Source organism: Lampetra planeri, chromosome 31 (assembly GCF_965212315.1).
Source record: "Lampetra planeri chromosome 31, kcLamPlan1.2.h2, whole genome shotgun sequence".
NCBI lineage: Eukaryota > Metazoa > Chordata > Hyperoartia > Petromyzontiformes > Petromyzontidae > Lampetra > Lampetra planeri.
In genome coordinates this window covers 12,006,179-12,034,170 of record NC_136137.1, presented here as the reverse complement: position 1 = coordinate 12,034,170, position 27,992 = coordinate 12,006,179, and the positions used below count along the sequence as shown (strand labels likewise).

The 27,992-nt window shown below is 48.1% G+C and overlaps 1 protein-coding gene across 1 annotated transcript; it reads right to left on the bottom strand.

The window, feature by feature from the left end:
- OXSR1 (oxidative stress responsive kinase 1) lies at positions 1–26,913 on the bottom strand. The gene is made up of 18 exons (XM_078609335.1): positions 26,778–26,913; positions 24,240–24,352; positions 24,012–24,120; positions 22,813–22,954; positions 22,658–22,713; positions 21,935–22,044; positions 18,890–18,991; positions 17,625–17,758; positions 16,748–16,796; positions 14,868–14,933; positions 12,306–12,428; positions 8,769–8,804; positions 8,004–8,165; positions 7,118–7,188; positions 6,940–6,992; positions 3,799–3,867; positions 1,844–1,908; positions 1–1,357 (listed from the first exon to the last, which is right to left on the bottom strand). The coding sequence occupies exons 1-18, from the start codon at positions 26,857–26,859 to the stop codon at positions 1,283–1,285; spliced, it is 1,617 nt and encodes a 538-aa protein (XP_078465461.1). The 5' UTR covers positions 26,860–26,913; the 3' UTR covers positions 1–1,282.
- Positions 26,914–27,992: the final 1,079 nt, after the last annotated feature.

Below are 27,992 nucleotides of genomic sequence, written 5' to 3'. Positions count from 1 at the left end.
TTGTAGAGCAAACGTATGTTTTATTATTGTGGAAACCAGCGGGAATTGACACGTATTGTTCAATAACACACACGCAGAGACGGCACGTCTAGAGTAAAGCGAGTCTCCGAGGGGCCACGCTGCCATCAGCCCCAGCTCACGCACTCGCACGATGAGGGATGCTCACTTCTCCGGCCTAGCGGACAGCGGCGCTTGGCAGCCTGCACCTCTAAAGCGATCCTCCCTCCGTGCGCGCCGTCACAATTCGCGCCGTCCGGTGCCACCCGCCCCACCAAGATTCACCCGAATCCACAATCTTGCCATCGCACCTCCACTAACCCCGTTAGTGTAATTAATTATACGTGTTCACGTTTCTTTTAGTGTTGTACTCTCATGCCGACTTGTTATTAATACGTTCTATAAAAGCAGAGGGTTCTAAGTACTATGTTGCCCACACCTAAAGGTGCTTCTTCCCAACACGGCGGGGCCTGGGCGACGGCGGCCTTGCCAGCTCGATGATCGTAGCCGCCCGGGGTGATCCGGGCTGTGGCCGGCTGGGACAGGGGCTATCCACGTAGGCAGCAAAAGCTGCCTCGCAAGCAGGGAAGGGGTCAGATCAAGAGTATTGCAGTTTGCTGGGTGAAGGTCGTGGCTAATTGTTTTGGTTAATCACAGATAGAAAGGATACGGTTAGGGGGCATGGGTGGGATTACAGTTAGCTGGGTAAGAGCTATGGCTAAGGTATGCATTGCGGCTAGCTGGCTAGCTTCGCAGTTCGGGTTGGGATGACGGCTATGGGGATATAGCTTAACTAGCCCGTTGAGTTGGCAGGCTCATGTTGCTCGTAAAGGATGGAGTGTCTTCATTCTCATATTTGTGTCTCCCCACGAAAAGCTGTGCACTGTTGGTCAACAATACTTACATTATTTTAATTCTCCTTTAAATTGGTTTAACATTTTATATACTATGCATAGTCTAAAAATCTTATGGCATATCTGTTGCCCTTGCCTCTGGGGGAGATTGAAAAGTGAAGATGCCGAGGGAGTTCATGCGAAGCCTTATAAAGACTAACACCGTGTCGCCGCAGCAGCCATGTGCAGCGCACCTATGAGTTTGCACGTCGTGGACAAAATGTCATCGTTAAATGATTAGTTTTTTATATTTACAATGAGCCCAATGTTACTCAAATAAAACTGTGGCCATCCGGAGAAAATCAATGATAAAAAATGAAAGGAGAGAAGAGCGGTGTTCGGGTCGTGCTGCTGGCGCGGGAGACACCCGTGGAGGTGCCATCGCTGCGCTCCTAGCTGATGCTGAGCTGCGCGAAGCCGATGAGTTTCACGTCGTCCGGGATCTCGGAGCCCTCGCAGCCCGACGCCTAAAACACGTGACAGAAACAAATATTCCCCGTATAGCTTTAACAGACTGTTGGGGCACCTATGAAGGCCAGCACGGCATGCGAGGGGGTGGGTGGCCAACACCACGCCCGACTGCATGTGTCTCCCCAGTGGCGATGTTTTTACACACTGCACCAGGTACTCACGAGGCTGAGTCGACCTAGGAAGAGGCCCAGGACCGGTTCAGATAATCGTTACTGGTGTTAGCCGTGAGCAGGAATCGCACTCGGCAAGCTGGGTTCGTAGCGCAGCGCATTAACCGCGACACTACCGCTCCCCACAACTTACACACACACAAGCACGCGTGCGACACAGGTTACACACATGTTTTAAACAAGAATTTTACACACACACAAACCACCCATGCGCAGGTCACACATCACCATATAATTCTAGTTTGTTGAGCGATTATGGTGATATTTAAACCAGCCAGCGCCGCCAATAGCGACGTCGCTCACAACACTCACCAGCTTGAACGTCAGCGACTTGTTCGTCTGCGGGTCGTCAACAATCTTCTGCAGGTTGGCAGCAACTAAACACGGCGCACGCACAGACGCATGCAGCGATGGTGTGCACCACAGACACTGGTCGGTACGAAACTTGTTTGGCAGCGCGGGCCGTGCAAGCCAGTGGGGGTTGGTGACGAGGAAGCAGTTCTTAATGTTTTGGGTGCACCATTCCTCAGTCCACCTCGATATCACCGACGAGTGACATGGGATGACTACACATTCAATGTAGTCATCACCATGGATCTGCACGGGCATCAGCAATGTACCAAGAGCTGTGCGCGATACTGCGAGTAAGTGCCACGAATGATGACTCCCCATTAAACACGTAGTCAACTCTTGAGACTATGGGCTAGTCTCGTTTAACGAGCATTCTTTCTTCGAGACTTCACTATAAAGAGTAATTTGAATTGACTCATTTGTTCGCAAAATTAACAAAATGTTTGTTTCTCGAGTGGAGACCGATTGATAAATGTGTCCTGTGGCGGCAGAGGGCGTGTGGCACACAGCTGTTTTTTTAAAAACTATCCTGTGGTGTATGCCCGCATTTCGTCGCGTGGGGGAGGGTGCCTCGTGGTGGCACTGTAATGGGTGGCGACGCAAATTGCAGCTACGGAGGATCGGAAGTTGCGCTTCATCTGTATCCCTGCATCGTGGCTACGAACCCAGTCACCCTGGTTCGATTCCCAGCCACGGCTAACATCAGTGGCGAGTGATATTTAAACCAGCGGTCCTGCATGGTCCCTGCTGCTTCCTCCAACCACTAACATCTACCCTTCAAACAACAAATTCCAGGCACCTGCAAGCACTGTGGTTTTCCATGTGTGGTGTTATATTTGATGTTGTACTACGTTATTCAACAATTTGAATTTGTATTTCTCATGTGAAAAAAGTTCTTCAAGAGCGGAGAATTTTGGGGCCGAAACGTTTCTCAGCTGTTAAGAATGGGAGTGAGTCAATAGGAAAACGACAATCGTTTAATGAGTCTTCATTTAACCAATAAATGTTTGCGGAAACGTATCTCACTCATTAAGCCGAGACGAGCCTGTATACCGATCTCTTGACTGTGTAACAGTCGGGGTAAGGAAGGGTAAGTCATTTGCTACAGGTCGCAGTGAAAAGCAACTACATAAGATCACTGTACATTCATGAGTGGTTATAATGAATCATGCACATTCAGCAATACTCTGTATTCCAATAATCCGCAAATTTCTGTAATCCGTGGATGACTCGTAGCTGCCCCAGAAATCCACGGGACTGTTGATCCTGAAATCTGCGAGCAGGCCCGTCATATTCGCGGTGTCCTAGGATTATATTACCTACTATAATCACTCAGGAATGTCTGTCCTTAATGCTTGTGACGTCACTCCACATCGACCAGCCCCCCTCATTAATATTCATGAGCAGGTGACATGCTCCAAATGGACACCCCCCCCATTATTATTACCTATGAGCCAAGAATGTCTGTGTGCAACGCTCGTGACGTCACTCCACGTCGACCAGCCCCCCTCATTAATAATCATGAACAGGTTATGTCCTCCACATGGACCCTCCCCCCTCATTAATAATCATGAGCAGGTGACGTCACTCCACATCGAACAGCCCCCCTCATTAATAATAATCAAAGATGACGTCCTCCAAATGGACAACCCCCCCCCCCACTCATTCTTGACTATGCAAGCTCAGCTATTTATACATTTACACCTCGCATTGCAAAGACACCCCCGTGGATGCAGCGACATGACAAGTGGGATGGTTTCATCTCCTGGGTAAATGAAGGCCGAAACTGTCTGCTTTGACTGAACTAATGAGACATTTTATCTCGTGATTAATAATTTTTTCACATTTTCGTTTGCATTACTAAAGAAACGTTGCAGTCTGTGATAAGAAACCAACAACTCGGGCCAATTACTCACCGACAATAACGTCCCGGCCGTCCACCAGCCCCGCAGACACGAGCTCCTGAGACACCCCATCAGCGGTGTCTGCGACACACCATCACCACACAATCACACACCATGCCATTCACATGCAATCACACACCAAGACAAAGATCCCCAGTGTAGCCTTAACAGACTGTTGGGGCAAGTGCTGTTAAGAGAGCACCTATGAAGGCCGGCATGGCACACACCACATGCAATCGCACACTACCACACCATTACATCTATAGAACACTACCAAATGCAATCAAACACCATTCAATAACATTACACAATATTCAACACCATCAAGTGACAAAAAAACCCACTCAATTCCACCATACACCATGAAGCAGCATCTAATCAGCACAGTCTGCAAGTAAAGGTGTGCTCCCCAACTCTGTCGCTCAAGACATGGGCGGCGCTGTGAGATGCCAAAGCTTTAAACGCCAGATCATCATGATTATTATTACACCACGGCCCTGATTATGCATCACACTGTCGGGTCCATGACTGATGCCAGGCCGTGCCAATCTGCTACACAATGGACGGTGCTTGCCGTGTAAATGCTAACACAACACAAGTTACGAATGATGCCGCTCATTCGAAGCACCCATCCCATACAAGGAGCACAGGTACACACATACACGCATGCATACTTACACAAAGACAATATCCCCTGAACTGCCTTGGGGCAAGTACTCATAATGAACACCTATTTAAGGTGGGTGGCCAACACCATGCCCTTTCGTCTCCCAAATGCTGTTGTTTACACAGCATTTGAGGCAGAGTTAACCTAGGGGGAACTCAGGATCGGTTCAAATATTCGCCATTGTTATTTTATCACGAGGGGGAATTGAGCTCAGGTCACAGGGTTTTAAATGCAGTGCACAAACTATATACAGTGAGGGAAAAAAGTATTTGATCCCCTGCTGATTTTGTACGTTTGCCCACTAACAAATACATGATCAGTCTATAATTTTAATGGTAGGTTTATTTGAACAGTGAGAGACAGAATAACAACAACAAAATCCAGAAAAACGCATGTCAAAAATGTTAGAAATTGATTTGCATTTTAATGAGGGAAATAAGTATTTGACCCCTCTGCAAAACATGACTTAGTACTTGGTGGCAAAACCCTTGTTGGCAATCACAGAGGTCAGATGTTTCTTGTAGTTGGCCACCAGGTTTGCACACATCTCAGGAGGGATTTTGTTCCACTCCTCTTTGCAGATATTCTCCAAGTCATTAAGGTTTCGAGGCTGACGTTTGGCAACTCGAACCTTCAGCTCCCTCCATAGATTTTCTATGGAAATAAGGTCTGGAGACTGGCTAGGCCACTCCAGGACCTTAATGTGCTTCTTCTTGAGCCACTCCTTTGTTGCCTTGGCTGTGTGTTTTGGGTCATTGTCATGCTGGAATACCCATCCACGACCCATTTTCAATGCCCTGGCTGAGGGAAGGAGGTTCTCACCCAAGATTTGACGGTACATGGCCCCGTCCATAGTCCCTTTGATGCGGTGAAGTTGTCCTGTCCCCTTAGCAGAAAAACACCCCCAAAGCATAATGTTTTCACCTCCATGTTTGACGGTGGGAATGGTGTTCTTGGGGTCATATGCAGCATTCCTCCTCCTCCAAACACGGCGAGTTGCACTGATGCCAAAGAGCTCCATTTTGGTCTCATCTGACCACAACACTTTCACCCAGTTGTCCTCTGAATCATTCAGATGTTCATTGGTAAACTTCAGACGGGCATGTATATGTGCTTTCTTGAGCAGGGGGACCTTGCGGGCGCTGCAGGATTTCAGTCCTTCACGGCGTAGTGTGTTACCAACTGTTTTCTTGGTGACTATGGTCCCAGCTGCCTTGAGATCATTGACAAAATCCTCCCGTGTAGTTCTGGGCTGATTCCTCACCGTTCTCATGATCATTGCAACTCCACGAGGTGATATCTTGCCTGGAGCCCCACGCCGAGGGAGATTGACAGTTCTTTTGTGTTTCTTCCATTTGCGAATAATCGCACCAACTGCTGTCACCTTCTCACCAAGCTACTTGGCGATGGTCTTGTAGCCCATTCCAGCCTTGTGTAGGTCTACAATCTTGTCCCCGACATCCTTGGAGAGCTCTTTGGCCTTAGCCATGGTGGAGAGTTTGGAATCTGATTGATTCCTTCTGTGAACAGGTGTCTTTTATACAGGTAACAAGCTGAGATTAGGAGCACTCCCTTTAAGAGTGTGCTCCTAATATCAGCTCGTTACCTGTATAAAAGACACCTGGGAGCCAGAAATCTTTCTGATTGAGAGGGGGACAAATACTTATTTCCCTCATTAAAATGCAAATCAATTTATAACATTTTTGAAATGCGTTTTTCTGGATTTTGTTGTTATTCTGTCTCTCACTGTTCAAATAAACCTACCATTAATATTATAGACTGATCATTTCTTTGTCAGTGGGCAAACGTACAAAATCAGCAGGGGATCAAATACTTTTTTCCCTCACTGTATAGATACATCCGTTAAGATGTTCAAACACCAAATATATAGCTTTTGCAAGGTATAAAGTCTGCATTAACCACACATACTTTTGTAAAAACATGGAAATAAACATGCTCTGATAATATATGCATTGTCTTTAAAACTAATTGGCCTACACCAGCCAGCCTTCTTTATGGCCTTGTCTCACCGGTGTTGGACTAGAGAACGCCAAAAGGCAAACAGTACAAAGACAATGCAAGTATCAGAATACTTATAGCTTGGGTCGAGCTATAAGGTTATTTTATTTTGTGTGTGAACATTTTAACACCTGTTTTATTGCCAGAAAGGGTAAAACCTATTATTTTTTCTGATCCTGGCAAAAAGGTCCCATAGATATAACACGTCCACGCACGTGTGAACTTCGCAGAACCGCTCCACAGGTGTGCGAAGTCAGTAGCCGCAGTGCATGGGGGTGAGGGACACGAGCTACAACAGTAACTCGTGCGTCGGTGTGCGTTTCAACGTCAAGAGCTCCTCTTGCACAAATGCTGCTGTTGTGACCACAATCCCCACCCCCCCTCCGATCGCTTCCTTCCGTCTGCCAAACCCCATGATCGTTGCACAGATTCTGCTGTAACGCGAGACGCAGAAGCGGGCGACTCACCTTTACCACGAGTGAATTCAAAGCGGATGTCGTTCAACTCTCTCTTGGAATTTCTGCGGCAACATAACAGCACACACCGATTGCTGTTACCCATCGATACAACACAGCAAGGCGTCGTTTGTCATGTGACAAGCACTCAGTGTTCAGTCTGCATACGTGCGACTCGAGCAGGCCTTACCGGAGCCTCAGCACCAAGGAGACAGGCTTGCTCTCGCTCCCAGGCAAAGGCTCCGTGCTGTGCACCGACAACTGCACAACACACACCACCACTCACATTACTGCACCACACATGCCCTGCCCTGGACACGACTTCATCTGTACATGCTACCTTTGCCACAATTATCTAAAAAATCCAGCATTCAAACCATCTTAGTTTTCATATCTGTCTTATCCTCAATTCCTAATAACTTTCTTGGCACATCACATTGGCAATCACTGCATCAACATATCTTCACAATATATTGTTGCTACGGTAACATTTATTTTGCGTTATATATTATGTAGTCTGATGTCGAGCTAGAACCCATATCCACCAGAAAGGAACGTTGCTCATAAACATCTAGTAGTGGTTCAAGCAAACGAAGCCTGATGAAACAATGAATTGTACTGAGCGAATGCTGCTGAAATTAAGCACTCCCCAGAAGGCCGATGTGTAAAAAATACTTACATTTCTTTTTTCCGGAGAGGCAGATATGGGGATGAGGCATTTTGCTTACCTGATTATTTATTTACCCTTACAATGGGGATTTAAACTTAGCACCAAAGCAATTATAATGCTTGCTTCACAAAAATAATTACCGGTCCAAAGGTTGATTGTAATGAATCAATGCCACCGAAATAATGCACTCCCAGACGACTGTGTGACCGATTGGATCCGGTGTGAAAAACATCCTTTCATATTGTGCCAAAAGCCATATTTTGGAAAGGAGCCATACAGTCTGCTTAGTTTTAAAATAATTGGCCAAATATCCCCAGCGTAGGATTGCTCATGAATAATGTCTTGAGCCTCAGTGATGCCTTCCCAAGCGACACAAGACTTTACTATCGCTGCATTCGAAGCATACCGTTGACGTTCCCCCTGTGGCGTCTGCCGCGTTCGTGGCGGCAGGAGGGGCGGCCGTGCCGGGAGGGAGAGCTGTGGGGACGGTGAGGAGGGCGGCCGGGCCGTCGCTGCCCGGCTGGGAGGCCGGGGCGTGCTCCGCGACAGTGATGTTGTTCATCGTTCCCTGCAACAGAGCCTGCGTTGGTTGTCTCGCATCTCAAATCGCACTACGGTCATGGCTTCTGTTCCCATTAACTTCGCTCACCGATACCTCTATTCATGTTGAGGATTCTGGTTAACCAAACCATTTTATCTCATCCATACTGTGTTCAACTGTCACACTGAAGGTCACAACACTTCTCTTACAACATGCGTGTGCACATAAGCACACATACTAACGTAGACACCAGCGCATTTGCACACACGCAAGAACATGCATACATATAGGCAAAGGAATGCATGCAACACACACGTACCCATGTGTGTACCAGACAAGAGCCTCTGTGTATATGTAAAGAAACGTGTGCACATATGACACGTGCAAGTCGACACACTGGCACTGGCCGTGCAGCCCAGCGAACACAAGCGGCCCTTGTAAATGGCCCAAAGGGCTTTATGCACAAGGCAATTTGAGATTGCGTCCATCAGTGTTGGCCCAACACAAATTTTCCATGTGGAGCAAGGCTGTCTGGCTTTGGCAGGCTATCCATGGAAGCACAGTAATATATCTCACGGGGTTTCCATGGGCCACACTAAACATGTAAACATTTAAAACGGAGTCACATACCTCCAAACTCAACTCCGGTTCCTTTACTCGCGGGGACTGTAAATGTCAATTAAAAGAGAAGTCAGATATGTCATCAACATCAAGCGCACATTTGACACACTTTTTGATTTTAAATGTTTTTGTTTCTCCTTACTGCAGGGTGGGTGGCGTGCCCCAATGGAAACGCGTTCGCCGCTCATTGCAGAAGTTCGAGGTTCGAATCCAGTGGTCACCCTGGTTATTACGGCGGGTGTAAGAACCATAATATTACACTCCGTCTTTCTTCACAGTGGATGTTAAAGATGCCCCGATGTCATTCGCAAAAGAGTAGACCATCGTGTACCGGTGTCACGGTCCAAATTTGTCAAATGCGAAAATGACACCAATAAATACTCAATTTGGATTATAAATAGCAATCAGCACCCATACTGGCAGGCTCATACCCCAGGTGACTCTTGCAAAGTAAAATTATCCTGACCTCTTGAGTTATCACGTAGTTAGAAACAAATTACTTACATTTTAACAAGTAACAATGTTATTTATAAATCTAAAAACATATTTTACCAAAAGTAGAATATTTTTACATTTTTAAATAGCATCAACTCTCCTAATAAATGGGTCCATGTGTCAAGGCTGTATTGAACACAACAAATATTGTAACTAATTTCCTCCACATCACCGTGTAAACAAACCCCACCACATCAGTCATTAACGTAGCTGCTTGACAATAACATTCTTGGCCAAGGCTTGGGGAACGAGCCTAGCTCAGAACAGCACAGCAGAGCATCTTTCAAGTTAGAGCGGTGTCTTGAACAAACACACGGGACAATGAAGGACCACATCAACAGCTCACTATCATAATCACAATCCAATGTCTCACCACTGCGGGAGAGCTGGCAGACTGCATCAGTTTCAGGCCAAATTTCAGTCGAAAACAAGACTGTATTTGTAGTGAAATTATACGAAGCTATAAAACGCACGTCGCACGCATAAAGCCACATGTGTATGAACCAGCGTTTTTGGAATCTCATGCATTATACTTTAGGAGTTCATATGATTGACAGCCACGAGAGGTGCTAAAATTCACCACAATTACAAGAAGGAATTTATTCTTGAATGGCGCTGCGAGACGAGTCACGTTTTGCCTCTGACACTTGGCGGATTAAAGCAGCGTGTGCCCCATCTGGCTCATAGGAGAGCGTCTGCACAGCAAAGTGGACCATGCAGCCTTGAGCAAGGTTAACAAAGATCAAATATAAATCATTATTGATTCATGGGTTATGGTACACAATCAATCTGACCACATCTGTGTCATAAGACCCTCCATTACCCGACAGCCAAATTCAATTGTCACATGTACAAAGTGTTTAACATGCTAAAATATCGAATAACCTTAACTCGTAGCTGCCAAAAATTAAGTTTTTTTTATTTTCATCTCATACTCAAATGCGTAAACAGAACACGTTTGTAACTCGCACCTTAAATGTAAAACCTAAATTTATCCTTTACTTCCAATTGGCTGGGAGGGAACCAAAAGCCTCCCTTTCGTGTTCAAACTTTGGCCGAGAAACCGATCTCGTGACACGAATCCCCGTGGATGTGACGTCGCTCCACGCCACGGCAGCATTTGCGCTGCACCATCCGTGTCAGCCCTCGTGTGGCAGTGAGATCAACTTCCAGGCACATGCACTACCACGACCCTCCCAGCAGAGGGGGTCACACACTGCTGCCACCAACCACGATCACGTTTGGAGCCCAAGTATGGTAACAGGCCCAATGAACGGTGCGGTAAAACGACATACACGTCAATAGAGACGGGTTAAAGGAGACGGAAAGTGGTGGGGTAGAGGGTTCAGGTTACCGATTGGCTGCAGCAGTCATGGTGCTAGACCATTGGGGGCAACCCCTAAGCAGAATGTATTTTTGTGCCCCAACCCTTTCAATATATAAACTACGAGTGAGATGATTTAAATGGGATGAGATAGACAATAGACAAGATGCAGTCAGACAAGAGAAATGTGGACAAAAGATGTAGTTAGCCGAGAGAAGATAAAGTTAAGAGATGTAATTGTACGAGTGATAAGTAGACAAAGGCTATATGTCGTGAAATAAGATAAGAAAAATGCAGATAAGATAGGAATGAGAGAGGAATTCTCACTTATGCTCATTGGGATTGAAATCTCACTAATGTTTGGTTTACCACCGTTGTTCTATCAATGCAGGGCCCCTCATGCTGCTTGGGGCCCTACGCTCCGTCGCTATTCATGGGGCGATGGCAGGGCCCGGCAGTAGCGTGTTCGTTGCTTGCCGAGAAGGCTCGCGGTTTAAATCCGGCAGGCCGCCCTGGTCATTACTATGGTGTGTGTGTGTGAACAAACAAACGCCGCCTGCTTCACAGTGGCCATTAATGATCCCGTGACATCATTTGAGTAGGCCAACGTGTGCCAGCGTCGCTGTACAAATTAGAGAAAATAATTTATAATTGCACAAATGATCTTAATACACAGTAGCATCACCCACAACTGCACAACTACTGCAGAATCTCTTTAAACACAGCGCTATTAGCAAGGTGCAAATACCAAATTAACACAATTACTATTGCGTAACATCCGTTATGATTTGAAGCTTTCATGACTGCAGGAATCCATACACTTTGGTTCTTTCGGTAAAGTCACGCAAGTAGAAAAAATAATAATAATAGATCACGACGTTTCGATCGCCATCCTACCTGCCATTGTCAGCAGTTATTTCCGACTCTGAGTTACATTACCAAGTTAAATGTCTTTACTTTAACGGGCTAAATGTCTCACTAACAAGGCAAACGTTGTCCCCTTTCCCTCGATGTGGCTCTCGTTTTTTTTTATCAGACTAAAACTGTCTGTGATGTTGTTGTGTGTGTGTCTCTGTGTGTGTGTCTCTCTCTGTGTGGTTGTGTCTTTCTGAGTGTCTCTCCGTCTGTGTGTCTCTCTGTCTGTGTGTCTCTCCGTCTGTGTGTCTCTCCGTCTGTGTGTCTCCTGTTGCGCGCTCTATCCCCCTAGTCGCGGATATACCGTCATTACAATCGACCCTCAATCATTTCCGCGCCTTTCCTTCACCCTGTTCAGCGTTCTAGCCCCCTAGTGGCGGATATACCGTCACTACAAATTGACATGCTCATCTCTCACAAAACAATGGCCACCTCCTCAGCTCTTTGTCGTCGTGGAGGTGCATCAACCACAACTTACTCCCTTACCCCCCCCCCCCCATCTCGGTTCCCATCTTTGGATTTCCAACTCGCTTAGGCACAATCTCTAGCCCCTACCTTCTTGCCCGATGCGGCAACCGCCCCCCTCCCGGCTCTATAGAAAGAACTTGTTTCAGCAGCCTGTTTCTCTCTCCCACCTGAAGACAATTGCTTGTGCGGCGATCGAAACGTCGTGATCTATTATAAACATTTTTTATTATTTCTCTACCTACGTGACTTCACCGAAAGAATCCGTTAACTGCACAGCAAGGAGCTTCCTCCTCCTCTTAGCTCAGAGAAGGACCAAGCCTGTGCTGGGCTGTGGTGGCACCCACCCGCTCCTGGATGGTGGCCGCCTGCCCCTCCTCGCTCTCCTCGTCCAGCTCGTTGTCACTCCACTCCCAGCCGCCGTCCTCTGTCTTGTGAAGGTGTCCGCTGGAGCCCGGGACGCGGCGCACCTGACAGAGTGGGAAAGAGCACCGGCTACACCACACGTCTGGCAGAAGCAAGAAGCAGGATGGTCATACTCGTGCTGCCTCACAGCAACAAGCGCCTTGATATTTCCGGTTGAGGTGTCTTTCTGTGTGGGGATTATGTCTTCACCCCCTGTACTGTAGAGTGTGGAGTGCTCGGAGGGCTGGGAGCGGTGGCGCAGTAGTTATCCCACAGCGCGATGAACCCAGCAACCCAAGCCCGATTCCTGCTCATGGTCAACACCGGTGACAATTATCCGAACCAGTCCTGGACTTTCCTAAGGTTGTCTCGGCCTCAAATGAGTACCTCGTGTTGTGTGTAAACATTGCCACTAGGGAGACAAAGGCAGCTGGGTGTGATGCTGGCCACCCACGCCCTCATGTGCTGTGCCAGCCTTCATAAGTGCTCGGTAACAGCAGTTATTCTAACAGTCTTTTAAGGCTTCCATAACAGTTTTTTTTGGGTTAGATCGCGTAAATATATAAATGTGTCATTAAAACCCGCACCACCCAACACAGCCAACTAGTAAGGGTTGTCAGGTAAACAGAACATGCCAATTCGTCACGAGTACAGCACACTGGTGTGTTGGAGAGCCAAGCCACAACATTTACAATCTGAGACATTTCGCCAGTAATTATAACTAGCTTCACCTTTTAAGGCTATACAGAGGAACTTACCCAGTGTGTACATGCCCATTCTGCATTCATTTCCTCCGGGCTCTCTGGTTTCCTCCCACAGCTAAACCCACACACCCAATGGTGTAACCAGTATTGGCCAAATCATCCCACAACTGCAAAATTACCTGAAAAATATTCAATTTAGATCACATACACAGCAGAAACATTGCCCCCCTACTGCCAGACTTGGCAGGGGCCTCATGAAAAAGCGTCTTGAGACTCAGCGAGGCTTTCTGGGTTTGTGGTTTTACTCTGAAGACTGTGCACGTGTTGGTCTACAATAAGCACATGGGTGCATATGCTGGCCACCCACGCCCTGACCAAATAACCCAGAACATCCCATGTCATTAGACCTCAGAAGCTAAGCAGGTTTACTATTTACCCAGAAAAGCCTTGCAGAGTTGGAAACTCTTTTTTCTGGAGGAACATGCATTGGGATGTACGGCTAACATTAATGACAGTGGGTTTGGGTTTTATTTTTATCTTTGGAGGGAATTGGAGAACCCCGATAAAACTCACGCATAACAGGGAGAGAACATACACATTCCACAAATAAAGGTGCCCAGGTCAAGAATGGGTTGAATCTGGATAGTATTTGGGTTAACCTGTTGTTCCAGGTGATACAGGCTGGGGGGTTAGTTGGTGGGCAGCAGAGAACAGTGGAGCAAAATACTTGTTTTTGTACTTACTTCTATGCCACTCTTCAAACCCACACCGACTAGCCTAGTAAAGTACAGAGACAAAGATCCCTACCCCCCAATAGCCTTGGCAGACTGATGGGGAAAGAGCTATTCGCGAGTGCCTGTGAGGGCTGGTAAAGCACGAGGGCGTGGCGAACCTCACGCCCGGCAGCCTTTGACTCCCCAGTGGTGTTTAAACATCGCACCAGGTACTCCTTTGAGGTGGAGTTTATCTAGGGAGACCCAGGACCTGTTCAGATATCCGTCACTGTTATCGGTCAAGAGCTGCAACCGATCTGGAGTTTCCGGGTGAGTCAGCACAGCACGCCAACTACGGCACAACTGCCCCCCACAAAGTGAAAACCACCCCCACGACCTACAAGGTGTGGTGGGGGGGGCTCACAATAATAATTAAAATAAAAAATGCGCATTCCATCCTAGGATCTCAAAGCGCATCCAGAAATGGTCTGACAAAGGGTTGCACTTCTACAAATAACATTCAATGCCATTCCTTTGTTTCTATAGCCGGCTCAGAGCACGGAGCTCGGTTTCACATGGGGCAGCTTCTCCGTTTCAAGAAAGTGAGCTTGGGCACTGTGCAGCGCAGCGCCATTCATTCAAACCACCTCCACACTTCCATACTTGGGAGTTAATTCAGTCAACTTCAAATTCGGTGCCGACAACCGTAACGTGGCCTCCCCCAGCACTGATACGCAATGTGTATTGAACCAGCCTGATATGGGGCCCCCAGCCACACTGGCATGAAAGATCAGTGGTGCGGTTTTGGAAGGGGGAAATATAACAGCACTCGACAACTTAATGGGAGGTGGCCAAACATCCCAAGATAGGTCCACAGAGATTGAGCAGCGAATGCTAGCGGCAGCTCTGGCTGCCTTCCCAAGCGCTTGTCTGTGGTTTCCCTCGCCTCTGTGCAAAAATTGCACACGTCACAAATTCTACGGCATCTTGAGATGCAATTTGCATGAATGACGCCGCTATGTTAAAATGTAATTATTATAATTCCAGCAGCAGGAAAGGGCACGAATGGAGACCGTGATTAAGATACCTTCTTGGACCTCTGGGTGATTGTCGGAGCTTTGTGCAACAGCTTCTCCGCCAGGTATTCCTTGTTCTGAGAAGCACAACATTACAAATCGCAGTGAAAACAACGTCAATCCCTTTCCCCTGAGCTCAGTGCGATAGCAATTAAATATCCATTACGTAAGCAGGTGATGTCTCAGGTGAGCACACAGGTAAGGACTCAGTTGAGGATAAAGGCAAGCACACAGATGAGTGCACGGGTACATTTAGTGGTACATAAATATAACATGATTATTCTCATTATTATTATTATTATTCAGTAACAGCTCAAATAAAAGGTGGGAATGGAACTACGCAATAGCCTACGCTTGGACATGGGCACGTCGGGTTTTGTAATGTCCAAGAAAAATTCTGTTCCGCGTCTCCACATTAAGATAAAATGTATGTGTTTAGTCGGTCACCCTTTCACAGCCTTCTATGACAATATTATCCAGCAGCATTTGTTTAAGCAAGCAAACTCTGGAGCGGTTTCGACTTTCTGGATCTCATCAGCAGTCAGGCTTCTTATACAAATGCTGCAAGGTTTTACAGGTATTACTGGCGAGAGCACGCCATCTAAATGATGGGGCCCTGTTCAATGCAAAACTCAACACCGTGACACACATTCATTGCATCGCTGTGCAGCGTCCTGGGTAAAAGGATAAATGAGCAGTACTCCCGTCTGCGTCTCCACAAATACATACATCAACTGGCCCATCAGCTCCAGGCCAATAGTCAAGCCTCGACATCCATGAGGGTTAGGTTATTGAAAATCTGCGTGAAAGTAGAATTTGCGAATGTAGCTGCTATGTTTATATGCGGGGAAAGGGGGGGGGGGGGGATTCGGTTCCCGTGTCCGATTGAACAAATGGGAGAAAATAAAAATGTTTCATAACCATAATCTTGTACACATAAAAAACATCAATGTTTAAACAGAATAATCCAAATATATTTAATACATAGCACATCAATAAATTACACTCAATCTGGAAGTATTATTTGCCGAGGATGATGGGGACGTGACGATGATCATTCTACTTTGGCAGTCATCGTTACACTTGCCGCCACTCTTTCCTCCGATTGCCCTCGTGTCTCTCTACAAATCGCACTGTTGACTCGTCTACCACCACACAATGGCACCAACAGCAGACAACGGAACATCACCACGAGCAAGTCTATCCAACAACTCCATCTTTGAGCTAAACTCATCACCTTCTCTTTGTCTTTTACCTCTCGTTCTCACTTCTTCCACTCACTGAATACATAGACCACACGATGGAAAAAAAAAGATAGGGCAACTGTAGCAAAGGGCAACGGCACTTGAAGCGCAAAAACTTCGGCCATGTGGATGGCGGCACATGGGCCACATTTCGCTACTGTACTGCAAAAGTACAGGTATCCCTTCACCATGATGCGGATGCTGCTAAATCGCGAATAGCCAAAGGGAAAAGGCACAAAAGTGAAACCGGTATAGAAATGTGAAATAGCGAATAATCTAATTTCATGAAAGAAAAATCCGCAAAGACGTTTTACTGTATTTAAGGCCAATGAATTGATGTTTTATTGTTTATTTATATGTTGTGAGTTCATTCCTGGTTGGGGGTTGACTCAGACCATCATCCTTCCAGGGTTGATATGAACACCACTCTGTGGGGGAGGTGAAAAGTGGTTGTCCTCTGGATATACTCACCCTCATTTTAAGAATGCAGAAAGTTTCACAATTGGCTCAGCACGAATAGCACCAGCTTCGATGCTATTTGAGCGTGGAATCGCTCCGTTAAACCGAACAATATTACAACATGGCCCCTTATCGAACACCACTCATTCACAAGCTTGGTCACACGAACCAGGGCAGTTGAAGCTCACCTTTGCTTTCTGGAAGAACTTGCTCTTGAGTAGCTCAGCTGCCGTGGGTCTGCAGAAAGCACAAGGGTGGGAGCACACACACACACACACGTCACAGTGCGGCCTCCCCCAGTGCAGTGAATGCAGCCCGAACCACGTCGCCACGAGGCTGAGTTTCATTTGGCGGTCGAGAGCCTGCCTCGGTCAGAAGCCTTGTGCACGCGATACCTATGACTCAAGCAGGGGGAGAATGGAGTTTTGCAAGACAAGCACCGCACCACAACAATAATCACATTCATTATGTCAATCAAAGACAAAGATCACCCGTAGAGCCTTAACAGACTGTTGAGGCAAGTGCTGTTCACAAGCACCTATGAAAGCCAGCACACAGCACACAACGTGGTGGGTGGCCAGCACCATGCCTGACCGCCTTTGTCTTCCCAGTGGCGATGTTTACACCGCACCACCAAGTACTCATTTCTGGCCGAGTCGACCTAGGGGAGGCCCATGACTGGGTTCATAGCGCAGTGCGCTAACCGATACACTACCGCTCCCCACATTACTTAAAACAACCCACAATCAAACACGCACCCTCACAATCAGACAACTGGTGGCTCGGCAATCGAGCGAGTGGCTCGCAATTGGAAGGTCACGAGTTCAACTCCTGGTTGGGAGATGAATCAGCCCATCATCCCTATAGGGTTGATAAAATAACGACCACTTTGTGGGGAAATCAACGGCAGTTGTCCTACACAGACTCACCACTGCCATAGGAATGTGGAATTTCCACCACTTCCTCAAGCCTGTAAACAGGAAATGAGCACCAATGCCTCAATGCTCATTTGAGCAAGAAATGGCTTTGATATTAGCGTGTGGACTACGACCTCCACCAACTCACCTTTTAGCAGGGTCCTTCTGTAAGCACTGGGAAATCAGCTTTCTGAAGGACTTCCCATACTTTTTAACCATCTCCTTGTCCTCAACGCCAGTTTCCAGGGTGGGCGGATCATTCTGCAGAGTCAGCATCAGGACCTGGACATATATTACAGATTGTTGGTCCAGGATGCACACCATCAAAATGCCCATGGTAAACGCAGACTCTACGGCCATGCAATGCAATCATGTTGATTGACGATCGGGCACCGATTCACTCAGTTACTTGCTCAATGGCAGTCAGTCACCGCCTTATCACTCTGCTATGGCTACTTTCATGGTTACTGTTTGCGTGAACTTCACTCATCGATTCCTCCACCCAAGTTGAGGGCTCGGGTCAACCGGACAATGATAGTTTCATCTCACATATCACACTGTTTCACCACCACAGTGCAGGTCACAACAAAAATACACCCACCCACTCACCCGATCACTCAAAAATGAACCGCTCACTCACTTGCTCACCCACTCATTTGCCCACTCACCACACTGCAGGTCACCTCACTTTTATTTCCGCTTCTTCTCTTACACTGCTCCACTCTGGAATTATCTTCCATCGTCGTCTATTTCCCCCGCCCCAACTTCTAACAAAATTAGCCTTGCTCGATTCAATACACGTGTTACACTTATCCATTACAACTTTGACAGTGCTGTTTGTTGCTGGCTGCATTATGTTTTGTGGCTTTGTGCCCAAACGCAGCAATTGTGTAAAAACGAAACCCCACAATGGGCAACATCCGATGTCCTCAAGCAGCTGACAATGTGCAGACTCAGAACCTGGTCGGGCAGTTTCCACAGGCAGAGCTCCAAGTGCACAGCTCTTCGAGAGCCACATTTTGTTCTGGTGTCCTGCCAGTGAGAGTTACGATCCGAGGCTGGGCGTCAGGGTGGAGAAGTGGTAAAAAAACTCATGCCTCGCAGTAAACAAGGCCCTGGGTTTGATTGCCGACTTGGATGCGTTTACGCGTGTGTTCTCCCCCTGTTCTGTATGCATTTCCTCCACGTCCTCCTGTTTTCTCCCATAGCAAAAAATAAAACCCACACAATGTAACTGATATTCGCCAAACATCCCAATGCTGAAGATTTACCTGCAAATAACTCAATTTGGATCCCACACAATAATATTGCCCCCTATTGTGAACAACTGAAGGCCTATCCTGAAATAAGGTCTTGAGATTCAGCAAGGCATTCAGCAGGGTAAACAAGCGGTAGTAATAGGTGCCTGTTTACCTTCATAGGTGGGTACTTGTGGTATGGGGCAGCCCCGGATGCCAGCTCGATGGCGGTGATGCCAAAACTCCAGATGTCTGCCTTGAAATCATAGCCTCGCACCTATTCACAGGGCAGCAACACCACCCATAAACACAATGCGTCCCGTGCAAGCCATGGCATAACGCAATCGGAATCAGGTGTCGAACCACAGATAGCATCACACAAAGCTACACTCAAGCTCCAGGACCTCTCCTCATCTTAAAATGTTTATACAGGTCAATAAATTCTTCCCACTTGAGAATGACGATTATCAACTAGTAATTCAGAAAATGTGTAATGCAGTGGTGACGAATACACAAAGCACTGGGTACCATTCTAGTGAATCTGAATGCGCTCCGCGAACTGTCAGAAACACGACCAAAAATCACACATTTAACCCTGCAATATACTAGGGAGCATTAGCGCCATCTATTGGAAGAAGTTATTGTTTGTAATGCATTCATTCTTAAGTTAGGGTTTGTTAAATCTTTACTTAAAGCTTACATGACTGCAGGAATTCATATTCCTTGGGTAACCTATCAACGTGACTTTTCCGAAAGACCCAAAGAATTAAGGATTTATCTTTGTGGAAAGCAAGCAACGATAATTGTTGCCTGCTTTTCCTGTTTGTTCCGAATTGTCCTAAGATCCACAACAATAATATATTGTCATCCACCCGTGGCTCGGGATGCACACGTTAGCCACTGCTGCTGTAATGTATCTAGTTAGGTTTATCTGTCACACAACATGGTCCCCTACCAAAAGAGTTTACTCCCGACCAAAACCTTCAATATCTAAGTTCCCACAGCACGGCCGTGCATTGTGCCAAGGATAGAAAAACGCAAACAGTTTTCACTTCATTGTAAATGCCTAAAACGTCATGAATTTCAACGCTTCGCAAACGTCCTTGGTTACTCTACCATCCAAATCACAATACCGTCGATCCTCTACGATAACTTCACGTACAATTGTATGTGGCATATATCCTCGTCTATTTTACATATGAGTACAGGTCACCCAATATCTGTTAAAGGTTTCTGTAATTTAATTTGTAACGAGCTATGATCAGTCCAGGGATAATCTGCCCGAGGTGACATGCACTTCAGGGAGTTAACGATTTCACACCATTGCGAGCTGTACATTGCGGTACTTTATTTTATTTGTGTTTGTCATTTTGGTGACCCAGGGGTCACGCTTGCAAATTATATCCTATCCTGGTCTCAAAAACTTTTTCCCGTTGCACAAAATTAACCTTAGCCATAGCAGGGAAGTTGTAGAACCAGTGTAAAATAGCTCATCGGTTACTTTTGACAATTCATTAACACAAATAATTCATTTGTAATGGTGCCACGCCATCTTTTAAAAATATATATTTCAGTAGGAGCCCAATTCAGAGCACGAACCACGACGTAGGGGAGGGGGGTACAGAACTTCCACGGACATAAGTCTCAAACTCTATGCCCCAGAACTTCGAGAAGCGAGGAGATTGGGCTCACTGCCCCAATGAGCGTGGAATTTGTATTTGTGTAGTGAGGGGATGGTAGGGGAAAATAATTTAAGGCAGTAGAGGGCGCAGGGGGAAGAAGGTGGGAGGAGGGGGGAAATGGAAAAAGTTAAGGGAGGAGCACCTAGGAAGGAATAACTTCCACGCGCCGAGTGAACATATCAACCTCTATAATCCCGCAAGGCAGTAATTAACTTCCGTCCATTCCAAGGGATAGAGGGGGAGGGGAGCATTCCTTGCACCTATCCCCTCCCCCTGACCTGCAAGCATAGGCACCTCGCATGAGGCTCTACAAGAATGGGTATCATCTGACCTCGAATCTCGTCCCCTGCCTTTAAGTTTGTGGCTTAAGTGTTATGTTCCCGCGAGGGGGAGGAGGGTACCCAAGCCACCGTTTCCATGAAGAAGGGTTCATGGTCCCCTCCATTATGCCAGGACGGACTTGTGATCTTAAAGGTTTGCAGTAAAGCATGCTGGCGTCTTGACAGTATATTATTTCAGGACCCATAGAGTTGTTTCAATTGAGGGACTAAGTCTTGTTCAATTGAGGGACTGAGTTCATAATAGTCGAGAATTTCTTAATATCTGGGCATGACCAGAAGGCGTGCCTGAGGGGCATTTGGGCAATCCGGTTAAGTAGGTGCCATGCATTAATTTATATTGGTGCCACGCCATCTTAAAAATGTCTTGCAACCCTGCACTTCATATGCAGAAATATTAAGAGAGGCAATCATCATGAAAGCTGGAGCGGTGACGAAGCAGTTAGCGCCCCTGCGTTACGAATCCTGTAGTCCGTGTTGGATTCCCAGCCATGGTTAACATCAGTGGCGGGTGAAAGCTATCCTCAGCTACCTCACTTCACCGACCAGCACTGCACAGCGTGATAAAGTATAGATTAAACAAACCCAGTGGTTGGTAGAACCAGGGCCCAACACAACTATGGCAGCATGCGACACAGTGCGGATTATTCTTCGGTCTCAGGAATGTTCCTATTAGGGGTGTTAACCAATAAATAGTAAGCAGGGAAGCGTTTTCATCAAGTCAGGAACCAAGGGAATCTCAGCGATTGGCACGAGCGAACCATACAAAAGGCACGGCTCCGTAAGTCACGTGGTACAGTTGCCCGTGTTTCTCAGTTAAAAAAGTGCAACCAGAGCAATTGCTCACTTGCTCTCTCTAATGCTGGCAGAAGGGCCTGCACTAGAATTGACCTGCCATTCAACTCTGGTGTAACCAGGAACGGAGGCGGAGCGAGTGGATTGAAGAAGCTTGCCCCCATTGTTTTAACTGGAGCGCCTGGAGATGAAATCAAACCGGCAACCTCTGGATTGCAAAGCTCAACGCTGCTCACCGTCGCACCACCACGATGGCAGCTGCTGCGGCAAACTCGTATTTTTTTATCGGTTTTTGCAAAGTGGTTACCGGTTATGCGGCAATAACGATTGTAATGACTAGTTTCCATACAACAGCGCACGGAGAGGAGGGGGCACGAGGGGGGGCAGCAGGGATCACAACCGTACCTGCTCCATGACCTCGGGCGCCATCCAGCAGGGCGTGCCCACAAATGTCTTGCGCACCTTGTTCCTCGTCACGTCTCCACCGGTCGCCAGAAACGCACTCACCCCAAAGTCTGGCCAAAGTCAAGAGTTAGCAATAATATTAACTTCGTACATTTGGTATTTATGCTATTCTTAAAGCAGAGGACCATGACAACGGCATGCAAAGGCCCGCTCGTTTTCAATGACATCCAGGATTCTTTATCGTCCACAGTGAAGCAGACGACGCGTATTTTTGTTACGGTTAATACACCTACAGTAATAAACAAGGGCGGCCTGCCAGATTCGAAATGTGAAACTCTGTAACAAATGGCGAAAGTACCATTGCGGGGACCACATGACCACCCCGAAGGGTTCAGAGCGTGTGTCCGGTCTTTACTCTCATGTGAGAGCACGGACGTCACAGTCAGCGAGCTCGACGACAGAACAACACGGGGCCAATTCAACGACATCACTGGCAAGGCACCGTGGGTGCTGCCAACGCTGAGAAGCACACGCGATTAGCCAAGTTCTCTGCCCTTGCGTCAGTGCAGGCCACCTCAGACAACAAATCTTCAATGAAAAACACATGTGGGCTTTGATTTACAGTGCACATGCAGGCTTTGATTTATGGTGCACATGCAGCTCGTCTCGAGTTACTCATGTTTATGCCACAAAAGTGCCAGTTACTCACATGAAGCCATTTACCTGCAATTTGAATGGTGCCGTCCTCACCCAAAAGGATGTTTCCTGCCTTCACATCCCTGCTCCCAAAACACACAGGCTTAAGACTGTGTAGATCACATAAACAAGTCTTTCAATCACTTTAGAGAAGAGCGTGCAGGTGGCAGGTATCACAATACCTGTGGATCTGCCCATTGCGATGGAGGTAGTCCAAGCCTTCGAGAACCTCCTTCAAGATCGAGGCGATGACGGGTTCCTCCAACACTCCTGATTTATGTTCGCCCTTCTGAACAATGTGCTTTATCATGTCCAGCATGGAACCTGAAACAATCATTGAAACATTCATGCTCACATACAGCCCTCTTCAATCCACTGCTGGATGAGGGGCTCGCTATGCCGTGCAGTTCGTAGGGGTTATTAACCCATATTTCGCCATGCTGCTCAGTGTGGGTTGGTAGTGTCATGAGAACAGGATGTCCCAGCCATAACCACACACATACACAGCACAGCCAACTAAATAATGTACACAGGACAATTCTGTCTACCTCAGGTTCACTCCCTGCAATCAACACACCTCCTATATGACACACCCAGGATACACAAACACATCACACTAATTAACAACAGCTGGCATTCGCCACTAAATGGCAGTGACGTCGCTACAGCGCCAGTGTCAGGCTAGGTGCACATAACATCACACACAGAACACAACCCCATCACGCAGACACACCACATACCACACACAAACCATCACCCAGGACACACATTTCATCAAACACACACACACAGCAACCCTCATGTCCTGACAGCACACAGTAGCTACCTTATCACAGTACAGACTGGGAATGGGTGATCAGCATCCTCTTCACCCTTGATATGACGACTGTACAGAATGGGCGCAAGTATTTTTTATTATTAAGCTTGCTTGCAGAAGGAGGCTATGCTGCTTTGTATGTGATCCAAATCGAGTAATTTTCAAGAAATGTTTCAGCATTCAGATGTTTGGGCATTACCAGTTAGTGTTTTTCAGTTCTGGGAGGAAACTGGAAAACCAAGGAGAAAACCCATGTATAACAGGGGGAAACAAACTCTAAAACACAAAGATCCCCAATATAGTCTTAATAAAGTGCTTTGGAAAGTACCGTTAGCGGGCACCAATGGAAGCCGGCACGGCACACGAGGGGGTGGGGGTGGGTGGCCAGCACCACTCCACACACGAACTCACACACTCTCATGCTGCAGAAAAGGCGGAAAACATATAAACGCCACGCAGAAAGATGCGGAGTCGGGAATCGAATGCAAGCTGCACTGCGACCATCCTGCTGTAGAAAGTCCGAGGGAATACCAAGTGGATCTCAAGGTGCAGCGGTGGCCATACCTCCACTTAGCAGCCGCATCACCAGCCACAGCTCCTCTTTCACCACGAACGACGTGTAGTAGCTCACCACGTTGGGGTGGTTGCACTGGCTCATCGCCTGGATCTCTTTCTGAAATGGGAGGTCATGGGTTAGAATGGAAATCCGGACGCCGAGCAGCGACCATGAGAGCGCCGGACAGCAGGGGGTGAAGCGAGTGGCGAGGTAAGCGGCGAGGTGAGCAGACTCACCAGAAGCTCGTCCATGCTGGTCTGGCACTTCTCCAGGTTGATGCGTTTGATTGCGACTCTCTCTTTCCGCGGGACACACATGGCGGCCTGCACGACGGCAGTGGCGCCGCTGCCTGAACCGAGAAAAAATTTGGATAAATAATGCGTATGCACGGATACAAGTCAGGGAGAGTTCCCAGTCATCAGAGCATTGTAGCATTGGTGTTCATCCTCCTGTTTACAGCCCTGCCACATTACTATGGCAGGAGAAATGTATCCACAAAGCACACATTTTATAGACCCTGGGCAAAATACTCACATGCATTGTGTAACGCTCTCCAATCCCGATTTAGTCTTCAGTATTTAATGGCCAGTATGGAGCCAACAGGGATAAATGTGTTGACATATTTGCAAAGTGTTTTGTGCAAGCCTTTGATAAATGGTGCTCAATATGGTTAGTCCTGAATAGTTTAGTACGGTTAAAGTTTAGTTTGTGTTCTATCATGTGTGTGTTTTCGTGCTCTAAGTTAAAGACGGATAGCGCTACCGCATAAATGCATTAAATCTTAGTTGGAAAGCATTAACAAGGGACAGTGATCAATGGGAACGCATCCTAAACACACACACACACCAGGCACGTGCAACATTGAAAAGCATCAATCTGCACAACACAAGGCTGACTGACAATAACTTACAAGGGTTCTAGTTTCAGGTAAAAAAAATTTGTTTAACCAGGTGAGAACTGAAGGGACCAGGATACGCCTCATTTGCAAGTGACCTGGGTCACCAAAATGATGTGAAATGGAAAATATTGCAAACATAAATCAATGTTAAATAATAAATTCCCTGTTGCATAAATCAGCTCGGGCAGATTTTTATTTTACTGATCATAATAGACTTACAAATGTAGTTACGAAACATTAATAAGATCGTGGGTGACTACCGTACCAATGTGTAAACAGATGAGATGCAATTCCTTTACAGATGGTGCAAGAATCCGGCCAGGCGGCTCAGCAGCAAAGAGAGTTGGGCATAATCAGAAGGTTGCAAGTTCACATCCTGGTTGGGGGGGGGGGGTTAATTCGGACCATCAGCTCCCTAGGGTCGATAAAATAGGTAAAAAAAGACCAACGGTGGTTGTATGTATAGTAAACTTCTTTCGCACCCCAAGTAGCCAACCGTGCTAATCGGTGGACTATAGGTTCACTTGCTCCCACCATAGGAATGCGAAAATTTCCATCACCGGCTAGGGGCTATGAACGGCAGATGAGCACAGCCTCAAAGAAACCACTGGCCTTGTCACGTAGGCAGGGCAACTCGCACGAGCTGGATTTGATTCCCGTGATGGATCTGGGGCGGATGGTCGTGGAAGGACAGGGGTCATGGAGGAGCAGGAATTTTCATCACGGAGGAAGGGGGCTGGGCCGATTCCTCGCGGTGCAAGGGGAGGTGGGGGTTGTTAGATCTGCACGGGGGAAGGCAGAGTTGAGGGTCGTGGGAATTTGATCACCGAGGGGAGAGGGAGGGGTGTTGCACAATCGTTTTGACGGTGCCCTACGAGGAGAGCAGCGTGTAACCCTGAGCGCCCCCGTGGCTTCACGCCGGTAGGAACCGGGCTGGCTCGGAGCCGGCAACTGGCCAGCTGATCCCGCGGGGCGCCCGCCCTGACACGGGCCCCTTCTCACGGCGGGGGCGGTGACGCCATTCGCTTGCTTTAACGCGTTAGTACAAACACACGGCAGCAAACGGGACAATCACAATTTTAGCTTTTAAACAGCCGAAGCTAACCCATTCGTATACTCATATTTGCGTTAAAAAGGAAGTTAACATGGCTCTCCCCAGCCCATAGGCTTGAGTGAGCAGGGTAGGCGAGAGTCTAAACCCGGGACTGTGGTTCCCCATCAGTCCGGCCCGCGTCGCAGTGGCCGTGGGAACGAGGCACTCGGCCGGTCCCAGGCGAGGGCTCCTGGCAAGGGTGAGAGGTGATGGCTCAACTACTATCCACGTCTCCCCTCTCCTCTCTCCCCTTTGACATCTCCCCTCTACCGTATCTCCTATTTCACTTTCCTCTCTCCTATTTCCCCGCTCATCGCTTTCAAACCTCCGCTTATCTCTCTGCATCACCTCTCTTAACCCATCCCCCTCTCCCCAGTTTCACCTCTCTGCACCCCCGCCCTTCTCCTGTCTTACCTCGCCTGGGATACAGGAGGTCGTACCTCTTCACTCTCCCCGCTCTCAACACCTCACGCCCACTCATCCACCCGTCTCACCTCTCTAAACTCACCCCTCGACTCCCACTTCTCGCACTCTCTTGCTCCTTCCGTCTGCGCACCCCTCCCCAAGATCTCCCCTCGCACGCTCCCCCTCCTCCTCTCTCCCCTCACTTCTCGCACTCTCTCCCAGTCTCAGTCACACCAGGCCCAGGCCTCGCCCAAGCCACCAGCTTCAAGGACCCTGCAGCCGCAACAGCAGCGGCAATAACAACACAAACAGCGGCGGCAACAACAACACAAACAGCAGCAGCGGCGACAACAGAAGTATCGGCGAAAGGGCTCGTACCGATGACCTCCTGCAACTCGTAGTCATCCCGAGCGTTCGTCCACGCCGCGGCACCGCCACCGCCGCCGCCCTCTTCCGCCATGATGATGATGACGGGCTGAGACGGGGGGCGGGGCCCGCCCCTCTGCCTCCACCCGCGGCCCCGCCCTTTAATCAGCGGCCCTCAACACAAAGCCCCGCCCCCCTTCATCACCCCGCCCCTCCGTTGCTCCGCTCAACTGATGGCCCCGCCCCTCCACCCGCAGCCCCGCCCCTCAGATCCTAAGGCCTCGCGTCACGTGGTGCAGCGTTCCCACCATCGCAGGGGAGCCGTGTGTGTTGGACCAAGTTTAACACCAACCAGGCCAAAACTGTGAACTTCAGAGAACAACGCATCTTCTCTGAGAGATAGGGTCAAATTAATACTGGTAGGAACGAAGTGGACCAGACCACCAATAGATTATATCGTCCGTCCGCGTCCGTTTGTCCGTCCGTCCGTCCGACAAGATGGCCGCCCGCTCCCCCTGCGATCTGTGAATTAAACAAGATGGCCGTCGCTTCCGGCGCCTCACGGCGAAACTTTTTGATCGACTGACTATGGGCGAACTCATTTATTCTGGTGGGTGAACAGTGGCGGGGAGGGGTGGAGGAGGAATTGATGATAAAAACAAACTTGCACCATCGTTACAGCTGCCGCGACGAGAGATGTGGGAGGAGAAGCGGCGACCGCTGCCTTGCAGGTGAGAGGTGCGTGTGTGTGTGTGCGCGTGTGTGCGCGTGCGTGCGTGTGTGTATGTGTGTGCGTGTGTGCGCGTGTGTGTGTGTGTGTGCGTGTGTGTTTGCGTGCGTGTGTGTGCGTGTGTATGCGCGTGTGTGTGCGTGTCTGTGTGTGCGTGCGTGTGTGTATATGTGTGACTGTGTGCGTGTGTGTGCGTGCGTGTGTGCGTGTCCGGCCCACTCGAGCGGCGTGATGAATGGGCGCTATTGGGCTTCGGATCGTTATTCACGGCGAACTGGAAGCGTAGCAACACAACTTCATTACGTGTGCGTGTGCGTGCGTGCATGTGTGTGTACGTGTGTGTGTACGTGTGTGTGTGTGTGCGTGCGGTGTGTGTGCGTGTGTGTGTGCGGCAAAACAACCTACCTCCTCGCGGTGCCGGACGGGCAACACTGTCGTGGGCAGTGCTGTGGGGGGAGGGCCAATGCCCATTGGCCTCTCCCCTCATGGCGTCTGTG

Bases quoted from the DNA above. Each gene is read 5' to 3' on its own strand.
- OXSR1 (XM_078609335.1), bottom strand. From the start codon at position 26,859: ATGGCGGAAGAGGGCGGCGGCGGTGGCGGTGCCGCGGCGTGGACGAAC. The intron at 22,955-24,011 runs GTATGGCCACCG...TGATTGTTTCAG, and splicing joins GATGCGGCTGCTAAGTGGAG to GTTCCATGCTGGACATGATA. The intron at 8,166-8,768 runs GTATGTGACTCC...GCTCTGTTGCAG, and splicing joins AACCGGAGTTGAGTTTGGAG to GGAACGATGAACAACATCAC.